At 42.2% G+C, this 10830-nt stretch overlaps 2 protein-coding genes across 2 annotated transcripts in view; both read right to left on the bottom strand.

Moving 5' to 3' along the window:
• Positions 1-3007: 3007 nt before the first annotated feature.
• Positions 3008-4351, bottom strand: LOC115148509 (uncharacterized). The gene is made up of 4 exons (XM_029690447.1): positions 4084-4351; positions 3756-3818; positions 3496-3588; positions 3008-3353 (listed from the first exon to the last, which is right to left on the bottom strand). The coding sequence occupies exons 1-4, from the start codon at positions 4234-4236 to the stop codon at positions 3237-3239; spliced, it is 426 nt and encodes a 141-aa protein (XP_029546307.1). The 5' UTR covers positions 4237-4351; the 3' UTR covers positions 3008-3236.
• Positions 4352-4382: 31 nt separating this feature from the next.
• Positions 4383-10830, bottom strand: part of rad50 (RAD50 homolog, double strand break repair protein) — a 51477-nt gene continuing 45029 nt past the window's right edge. The window contains exons 24-26 of the mRNA XM_029690446.1: positions 7643-7788; positions 7371-7504; positions 4383-5003 (exon numbers count right to left, since the gene is read on the bottom strand). Coding sequence (XP_029546306.1) covers positions 4817-5003; positions 7371-7504; positions 7643-7788 — 467 coding nt within the window. The 3' untranslated portion in view covers positions 4383-4816. The remainder of the gene's footprint in view (positions 5004-7370; positions 7505-7642; positions 7789-10830) is intronic.

Genomic DNA, 10830 nt, shown 5'->3' with positions numbered 1-10830 from the left:
CTTTTCCAAGTCGATCACATCAGATGGGTTCACTTTGTGACCTGTGGGGTTTGACATTAAGGTCTTGTGACAACAGGCGCCCATAGAAAGCGTCCAAACCAAAGCACTAGAGTGGGCTGCAGGCACATTATTGTCAGGAGTTCATGCTGTCACTCTCCATGGACTGACTTTTGAAGAGACACGAAAACAGTGCGAGTCCATAGAGAGGCCCCGGGTTATCCTACAGCAGATGCAGTCATTGGTCCCCTGCTCCCCAGGCCTGAAGGCTGCCCTGGGGCTAAACTCCCCAAATCACAAGATGAAAAACCCTGCCAATGAATCAGGGTGAGGCATACAAATAGCTAGTATTCCTGACCTCAATTATGAGGGGCTTTTATATGTGGTTCTACCTGCACAGATCAGATTCGATCTGGGAAGCCTGTGTGATCAAATTGAACTGAAGGACAGATTCCATAGCCTCTGGGCACCAGCTCATTACAGTTTTATTAGGGATTCCCTGTGGGATTTTGATCCTAACTGTACTATAGAAAGATAGATAGGGAGAGGGAAACCTTCCTTCATATTCGGTTAACACCTTATTTGGATAGTCCATCTGTAGATGTTCTAAAGCATGGATCAACTACATTCAGCTGGGGGCCAATTTTTTCTTGAGCGGATGGTCAGGGGGCCGGAAACTAATTACAAATAATTTCTAGACTGCAAATTGCCCACAAGAAGCCCAAACAGATAACATTGGACTAAAACATAATTTTAAACCTTGCTTACATTTGTATTAAGTCACATCTCTCTCTATTACGTGTGGGAATACTTTGTAACAGATTTTCAAAATTAAAATGTCTTGGAGTGGATTTTCTGGTGTTTTTACAGTCTTTCATGTCCAACAATAAATATATTTAAAATAATCTTTGTTCTTGCTCAGAAAATTTTGGGGGCCAAATAAAATCACCTGTGGGTAAATTCGGCCCACGGGCCGGCAGTTGGGGAACACTGCTCTACAGACTATCAGTAACATTTCAACTATCTACTAACCATAACCTTAACCCTTACCCTTATTCTAAACCTAACCCTAGCAAGCAGTTGCTTGTCAACAGACAGTTTGTTGATAGTGTGACCATCTGTAGAGCATTTACAGATGGACTATCCAGACTATCCAAATAAAGTGTGACCTCTGCAGCTAAGCCAAAGAGGTTTCCTTGAGATATACAAATAACGGCAGGCAAGGATGCGCAACACTCCAGAATGTATCAAACTAAATGTAGCTCACCCATGTTTACCTTTAATAAATTATGAAATATTACGCAAAGCTGAATAATTCAGTATCTACATGAATAGAGTCATATTCTCTCTGCCTCAATGAGTTCATAGGTCAGTGAGAAGCACCGCCAGCAGGCCGCAGTGTTGCACTATAAAAAGTGGCGGTGACAACAGAGGGAGGGAGCTGTTGGTTTTATTTATACTGAACAAAAATAAATGCAACATATAACAATTTCAAAGATTTCACTGAGTTACAGCTCATATGAGGAAATCAGTCAATTTAAATTCATTCGGCCCTAATCTATGGATTTCACATGACTGGGAATACAGATATGCATCTGTTGGTCACAAATACCTTAAAAAAAGGTAGGAGCATGGAGCAGAAAACAAGTTAGTATTTAGTGTGACCACCATTCACATCATGCAGCACGACACATATCCTTTGCATAGTTGATCAGGATGTTGATTGTGGTCTGTGTAATGTTGTCCCACTCCTCTTCAATGGTTGTGTGAAATTCCTGGATATAGGCGGAAACTGGAACACGCTGTCGTACATGACGATCCTGAGCATCCCAAACATGCTCAACAGGTGACATGTCTGGTGAGTATGCAGGCCATGGACGAACTGGGACATTTTCAGCTTCCAGGAATTGTGTACAGATCATGCTGAAACATTGAGGTGATGGCGGCGGATGAATGGCACGACAATGGGCCTCAGGATCTGTCACAGTATCTCTGTGCATTCAAAGTGCCATTGATAAAGTGCAATTGTGTTCGTTGTCTGTAGCTTATGCCTGACCATACCATAACCATACCCCCACCATGGGGCACGCTGTTCACAACGTTGACATCAGCAAACCGCTCGCACACGCGCTATACACGTGGTCCGCGTTTGTGAGGCCGGATGGATGCACTGCCAAAATCTCTAAAACAACGTTGGAGGCAGCTTACAGTAGAGAAATTAACCTTCAATTCCCTGGCAACAACTCAGGTGGACATTTCTGCCAATTGCATGCTCCCTCAAAACTTGAGACATCTGTGGCATTTTGTTGTGTGACAAAACAGCACACTTGAGTGGCATTTTATTGCCCACAGCACAAGGTGCACCTGTGTAATGAGGTTTAATCAGCTTCTTGATATGCCACATGTCAGGTGGATGGACTATCTTGGTAATGGAGAAATGCTCACTAACTGGGAAGTAAATAAATTTGCTCACATTTGCGAGAAAACTTGAGCGTAAAGAACATTTCTGAGATATTTTATTTCAGCTCATGAAACCCAGACTTTACATGTAGCATTTGTATTTTTGTTCAGTGTAGTAATGAGATAACACATGAATGGCTGCATGCCAGTAGAGGAGCTCCTGTTGCCTCTACTGTATGGCCTCCCTTCAGAGCTCACTTTGCATCAATTCACAGTGATCATTGTCCAGGGAAGGAAGGGAGTGGCAAAGCGCATTCACTTCAAAAGCTCTTCAGCCCCAGCATTTACAGTATGTCCCACCAGATAGATGTAGAGCATCTCACATCAAATCATGGCTAGCAAACAAAGTAATAGCGATTTCAAGGGCCATGAGAATACAGTTGAGTAAGATGTTAGTAAGTTTAGCAATTAATGGTCTCCCATATAGATTTCAGCTACTGTTTCACACCAGCTCTGCCATTTCAGTGGAAATGAATGACCTGTCTAACCTGTCCATTGACAATTCAAGGAAATCCTGGAAAATGTGTAAGTTAAAAACAAAACTTCAAAATTTAGTCATGAAAAACCTTTATTTTAGTACAAATAAAATTCTGCACATTGTTAACAGGTGTGCATTAGATCATCAATATGCAACTCAGGTAAAATAAAAAAAAGATTTAACATTATATAATTAAAATACTGCCCTTGGTAAAGTCATTTAATGCCACGAACTTACTTAAATAAAACTGTCAACAAATAATAAATAAGCAGATTAGCATTGTGTGGAGTTGGTGTAGATCTCATGGTTTGGAGTTGATTTTTTGGCCACATTCTTTTAGGTCGAGGAGAAGTCTCCTCAGCTCCACCTGGTTGCCCTCCGCCTGGTTGTCTTGGCTCTTCACAACGATGCAGTTTTGCTGTAATAATCATCAGACGTCAACACCAAAGACACTCTCTCACCCAGCGCAGGTGCCTTCATTTGGTCACGTCTTCTTAAGGAGGGAGAAACCACTGCGGGTCAATGAGCTGCTTTATTAATAGAATACTTTAGTAACTTACAGGTTCGTTGTAAACCCTCAGATGTCGGACAATCTTTCCAAACGTGGCATTTTTCACGGAGGCCAAGATTTTCTCAGCTTCGCAGAAGAACTCCTGTAAAATAACATTTGTTTCGTTAACTAAAGTTTCAACATACTCAAGCACCATTCACATCAACACACCTTCATTTTTTGAACATCAACTGTAAATATTATTCAATTATACATATGATCTTATTAACACCAAAATGTCTAAGGGGGCAGAATATTTAGTCACATCACCTTGCATTTTGTGGTGGTCCCAGTCAAATGTGTAACATCTATGAGTAATGTTCTCAGAAGATCCTAGAGTAAAAGTAAGACAATTGTGAGAGGTTTGTTGCACACTTTTAAAATGACAAAACAATAAGACAGAGGAATCCTATTGAATATAAGTACAATTTATTTTTATTTTTTTAAATGTATGCATTCACTACTGTAAGTCGCTCTGGATAAGAGCGTCTGCTAAATGACTAAAATGTAAAAATGTAAAATAAGAACAGCGTGGCTCTTTGCCATTGTTAATAAGCTAACCCAAAGTTTCAGTTGTAGCTGTTTGATCAGCTCTTACCTCTGTCAGATTGTGTGTGTATTGTTCCGCCATGCTAATAATTGCCTCTAAATTGGAATGATTTTTATGCTGCCGGTGCGCTGCAGCGTTGGCAGGCAGAGTTCCAGAGTTAAATAGCACCATCGCAACAGAGAGAAGGATCACCGTCTTCATCTTTGGTTGGGTTGATTTGCCAAAGCTAAGTAGCACTAAAGAAGTCCTTGTACTTCGGAGAAGTTGAGGTGCTAGCAGGTAATAATTTAAAGCCAAATGTGAGGACTACTCAGTGAACAGATTATTTATACACAGGACCCAGGATATTTTTCCCCCACACATTTTATTGCAGTGTCAGCTGATGCAGACTCAAATATACAGTTTGAGACACATTATGAATATCTTGATTGAGATGTGGTTGATTAGCAAGCGTCACCAAGACCAGAGGCGTTTCGCCGAATACCGGATAAAAGTGGTAATCAACGACGGGGCCTCAAGGTCTTATCTGCCAATTAACATCATCCTGTCAAAGAACAGAAATCCCTCTTAAATCAAAGGAAGTGAACAGAAACTACTATGGTCTTCTTTAGGCAGATCCCAACCCCAACTGGAATACAGTACTGTAGTGCAGTTTTTTTCTCTCAACTAAGGCATTTTATAAATGTTTTAAAATTACATTTGTAGTGCCATGTGCCTATTATAACAATCATGGCCTTGATAGACTAGTATCAATCAAGTCTTTGGATGGTGTCTGTGACACTCAGTGCAGGTAGGAGCTGAGGGAGGAGACGCTGCACTTGGTGATCTCAGAGCACTGGTCCATGTTCTTCCTAATACGGTAGAAGTGTTCCACGTAGTTGGAACGTCCCAAGAGCTCCACAAAGTCCTCGTCATGGGTGATGATGAGCAGCTGGAAGTTGCGCTGGCGCGAGCGGCTCTTGATGATCCTGAGCAGAGAAAAGTAGTGTCAAAATATTTGTACGATAGTATTCCTATACTATTAACTTACTTTTCTTCAATGACAACACCCACTGCACGAATCCTTCCAAATTCTGCCGTCAGGTAGAAGACTAAAAAAGGTGCCACTGGCAAGCAAAAACAGCCTAAAGAAATCCTTCATCCTCTCAGCCGTAACCACCCTAAAAAGGAATCTGTTGAACTAACATGTACTTGCCTTCAAATGTATTTATACTGGGGTGGATGAACATTTTTATGATCGCCTGTGTTCAGATAAATGAGCTGAACACCGGATGGTCTCTAACCAAAAATATTAGAATTCATGTGCGTGTCCTATATTGAACTATGCAGCTGGAATCTGGGGTATTTGTACTCCGCTGTGGTCATACATTTGGGCATGGATAGTTAGCCCAGACACCCTGGATTGCCGCTCAAGGTGCAGCCCAGCCATTTTCATGGAGCGCAGTTCGGTGTACGAGGGGGCCGAGCGCTAGAATGAAACTACTCTGGTCTTTAGGAGGGCCAAGTCATTGAGAGGTGTAGCAAGAGTCATTATACAGACATACTGCATCTTCCAGCGGGCTGGATATAAGGGCTGGTAGAGCCCCAAAGACTAGACTGGATTTGAGATGATGAAAAGACAGTACGCTAACTGCAGAGAAGGGGAGGGAGGGGGAGCTTTACATCAATAGATATTACTTTTGTGGTCAGAGAGCCCAATGTCTGAACCAGTCAGGTTGTCTATGGTAATACCGATGGGTCTAGCGTGTGACCACGATTATATGTGCAAAGTCAATAAGCTCGGTAAAGCAAAGGGAGTCAAGCAGAACAAGGAATTCAGTGGCAAAACTGTCATTGCCAGAGTCAACATGTATGTTGAAGTCCCCCCAACAGCACCAAGGCGGAGCACAGAGTGGTGATGAGTTCAGTTAGAAACCCTGGGTTAGGTTTGGGACAGACAGTTCAGTCAGAAACTCTGGGTTAGGTTTGGGACAGCAGTAGATGAGATGATAAAAAAAAATTGCTGGGGTGATACGTTTCCAGATTGCAAAGGACTTGGCCCAGCAAAATTAGGTTACAACTAGAATTCATGTGCGTGTCCTACGCTGAACTATGCAGCTGAAATCTGGAATTTTGAAAGAATCCCATAATGTTTCTACATAAAGATACAGTGAGCTCCAAAAGTATTGGGAGAGTGACAAATATTTTGTTGTTTTGAAATTATATAATGACTGAGGTTGAAGTGCAGACTGTCAGCTTTAATTTGTGGGTATTTTCATCCTTATGGGGTAAACCATTTAGAAATTACAGCACTTTTTGTACATAGTCCTGCCATTTTAGGGGACCAAAAGTATTGGGCCACATTCACATCCATGTGTATTAAAGCAGTCAAACGTTAAGCATTTGGTCCCATATTCATAGCGCGCAATGACTTCATCAAGCTTGGATGCATTTTGTTTGTTTTGGTTGTGTTTGAGATTATTTTGTGCCCAATAGAAAGGAATGGTAAATAATGTGTCATTTTGGAGTCACTTTAATTGTAAATAAGAGAATATGTTTCTAAATGCTTCTACATTAATGTGGATGCTACCATGATTACAAACAATCCTGAATGAACAGTGAATAATGAGGAGTGAGAAAGTTGGAGGCATAAATATCATACCCCCCCCCCAAAAAAAATGCTAAACTCCCCCTTATTGTAATGGTGAGAGGTCAGCATGTCCTGGGCATATGATATTTGTGAATCTAACTTTCTCACTCATTATTCATGACTATCCATAATCATGGTAGCATCCACATTAAAAGTAGAAGTGCTGGACTAGTATCCGAATGGTTGCAAGATCGAATCCCCGAGCTGACAAGGTGAAAATCTGTCGTTCTGCCCCTGAACAAGGCAGTAAACTGACTTGCCTAGTTAAATAAAGTTTAAAAAATGTTTTTTTTTTACCATTCATTTCTGTTGGGTACAAAATAATCTGAAACACAAACAGCAAATGCATCCAACAAGTTTGTAGTCACATTTTGTATTAAGAATATGGTAGTGAATTTGTCTTAATACCTTCGTTCCCTAAAATGGGGGGAGACTATGTACAAAAAGTTGCTGTAATTTCTAAACCGTTCACCCGATATGAATGAAAATACCCTCAAATTAAAGCTGATAGTTCACACTGTAACCTCAATCATTATACAATTTCAAATCCAAAGTGCTGGAGTACAGAGCCAAATCAAAAAACGTGTCACTGTCACAATACTTTGAGCTCACTGTAGTTGACCTTTCCTTGGAGTGCATAAGTTTGCTCCAAGCAAGGGAAATGTTGCCATTCAGATGTAGCAGGCTATTGGACAAATGGACTCACTCCACGAGGGCGTGTGCGAGGGACTCGATGTTCTCCCTGTCTAGGTTGGTTGTGGGCTCATCCAGGGCCAGGATGCCACAGTTCAGACAGAAGGTCTCAGCCAGAGCCAGACGGATGATGAGGGAGGCCAGGACCTAAACATACACACACACCGACACGTCATCATCAAATTTACCAACACACTGCCACCCCTATATCCATAAGGGGATAATGCCCTCTCTTATAGCTATCTGATGAGCTACAGGAAGTAAGTAAAGCATCCAGCACTGCACCTTTTGGCCGGCACTGCAGCGACCCCTCATGTCCAGCGCCGTGTCTCCCTTCACCATCACCACACGGTAGTTATAGGTCCTCCTCTTCACTCCCGCCCCTGAAGAATTCTCATCCACATCAGAGCGGATCTCCACATATTCAATGTCTGGAGAAGAGCAAGGGAGGAAGAACATTCAGACTTAAATCGATAATTTGATACAGTTTGATACAGTATGGGGTGACAACACAGCAGCAAAGCGTGGTCATTGTGCAGCAGGGCTACCCAACCCTGTTCCCGGACAGGTACCGCTCTTTAGGTTTTCACTCCTAATCTAGCACACCTGATTATAAAAACTAGTTGGTTGACAAATTGATTCAGGTTAGTTACAATTTCAATTGGGCAGTCCTGTTAAACAGCATACTGCTACATCCTGCTAAAGTGAAACAAGATGGATGGGGGTTGGAGATAAATTGGATACTTTTATTGAAGTTATGATATATATATATATATATATATATATATATATAGATAGATACATATATAGATAGATACATATATACATATATATAGACATAGACATATATATAGACATAGACATATAGACATATAGACATATATAGACATAGACATACATAGACATAGACATACATAGACATAGACATACATACATACATATAGACATAGACATATATAGACATAGACATAGACATATATAGACATAGACATATATATAGACATAGACATACATAGACATAGACATATATAGACATAGATATATATATAGACATAGACATATATATATAGACATACATAGACATAGACAGACATAGACATAAACATAGACAGACATAGACAGACAGACATACATAGACAGACATAGACATAGACAGACAGACAGACATAGACAGACAGACAGACAGACAGACGTAGACATAGACAGACGTAGACATAGACAGACGTAGACATAGACAGACGTAGACATAGACAGACGTAGACATAGACAGACGTAGACATAGACAGACGTAGACATAGACAGACGTAGACATAGACAGACGTAGACATAGACAGACGTAGACATAGACATAGACAGACATAGACATAGACATAGACAGACATAGACAGACATAGACATAGACAGACATAGACAGACATAGACAGACATAGACAGACGTAGACATAGACAGACATAGACATCGACAGACATAGACATCGACAGACATAGACAGACATAGACATAGACAGACATAGACAGACATAGACAGACATAGACATAGACAGACATAGACATAGACAGACATAGACAGACATAGACAGACATAGACATAGACAGACATAGACATCGACAGACATAGACAGACGTAGACATAGACATCGACAGACATAGACAGACATAGACAGACATAGACATCGACAGACATAGACAGACATAGACAGACATAGACATAGACAGACATAGACAGACATAGACAGACAGACAGACATAGACAGACATAGACAGACATAGACAGACATAGACAGACAGACAGACATAGACAGACATAGACAGACATAGACAGACATAGACAGACATAGACATAGACAGACATAGACAGACATAGACAGACGTAGACATAGACAGACATACACAGACATAGACAGACGTAGACAGACGTAGACATAGACAGACATAGACATAAACATAGACAGACATAGACAGACAGACATACATAGCAGCGCTGTAGATACCAATACTTTACAACGGAACGATTTGACTAGTGCAGTGTTGGCTAGCTAGCTACATAGTTGTCTTTGTCATAGCTTGATAATTGTGTAGTTTAGTAATTACCGAGGTTAGCTAGCCAGCTACTGCCGTCCCCCGCGACGCCATTTTTCCTAACCCAGCCAACTAGTAACACTGTAGAAACTAAAATACATTACAAAGGAACGTCTTGACTAGTGTTATGTTAGCTAGCTACAAAGTTGCTTTGGTATCATGACAAGGTGTAGTACTGAAACTATCGAGGTCACCTAGCCAGCTACACCTAGCCAGCTACACGGTCAAACAAAGTCAACAACGCAGCCACTGCTAGCTAGCCTACTCCACCAGCCAGCAGTACTGTATCATTTCCGTCATTTTAGTCAATAGATTTTCTGCAACGTAAGCTTAACTTTCTGAACATTCGAGACGTGTAGTCCACTTGTCATTCCAATCTCCTTTGCATTAGCGTAGCCTCTTCTGTAGCTTGTCAACTATGTGTCTGTCTATCCCGGTTCTCTCCACTCTGCACAGGCCATACAAACGCTTCACACCGCGTGGCCGCTGCCACTCTAACCTGGTGGTCCCAGCGCGCACGACCCACGTGGAGTTCCAGGTCTCTGGCAGCCTCTGGAACTGCCGGTCTGCGGCCAACAAGGCTGAGTTCATCTCAGCCTATGCTACCCTCCAGTCCCTAGACTTCCTGGCGCTGACGGAAACATGGATCACCACAGATAACACTGCTACTCCTACTGCTCTCTCCTCGTCTGGCCACGTGTTCTCACATACCCCTAGAGCATCGAGCCAGCGGGGTGGTGGCACTGGAATCCTCATCTCTCCCAAGTGGACATTCTCTCTTTCTCCCCTGACCCATCTGTCTATCTCCTCATTTGAATTCCATGCTGTCACAGTTACCAGCCCTTTCAAGCTTAACATCCTCATCATTTATCGCCCTCCAGGTTCCCTTGGAGAGTTCATCAATGAGCTTGACGCCTTGATAAGTTCCTTCCCTGAGGATGGCTCACCTCTCACAGTTCTGGGTGACTTTAACCTCCCCACGTCTACCTTCGACTCATTCCTCTCTGCCTCCTTCTTTCCACTCCTCTCCTCTTTTGACCTCACCCTCTCACCTTCCCCCCCTACTCACAAGGCAGGCAATACGCTTGACCTCATCTTTACTAGATGCTGTTCTTCCGCTAATCTCATTGCAACTCCTCTCCAAGTCTCCGACCACTACCTTGTATCCTTTTCCCTCTCGCTCTCATCAAAAACTTCTCACTCTGCCCCTACTCGGATGGTATTGCGCCGTCCCAACCTTCGCTCTCTCTCTCCTGCTACTCTCTCCTCTTCCATCCTATCATCTCTTCCCTCTGCTCAAACCTTCTCCAACCTATCTCCTGATTTTGCCTCCTCAACCCTCCTCTCCTCCCTCTCTGTATCCTTTGATTTTCTCTGTCCCCTATCCTCCAGGC

The sequence above is a fragment of the Salmo trutta genome, chromosome 15 (assembly GCF_901001165.1).
Source record: "Salmo trutta chromosome 15, fSalTru1.1, whole genome shotgun sequence".
Lineage (NCBI taxonomy): Eukaryota > Metazoa > Chordata > Actinopteri > Salmoniformes > Salmonidae > Salmo > Salmo trutta.
This window is presented reverse-complemented; position numbering and strand designations above follow the sequence as displayed.

Bases quoted from the DNA above. Each gene is read 5' to 3' on its own strand.
- LOC115148509 (XM_029690447.1), bottom strand. From the start codon at position 4,236: ATGAAGACGGTGATCCTTCTCTCTGTTGCGATGGTGCTATTTAACTCT. The intron at 3,819-4,083 runs GTAAGAGCTGAT...CTTTTACTCTAG, and splicing joins ACACACACAATCTGACAGAG to GATCTTCTGAGAACATTACT. The intron at 3,589-3,755 runs GTGATGTGACTA...GTTATTTTACAG, and splicing joins GGACCACCACAAAATGCAAG to GAGTTCTTCTGCGAAGCTGA.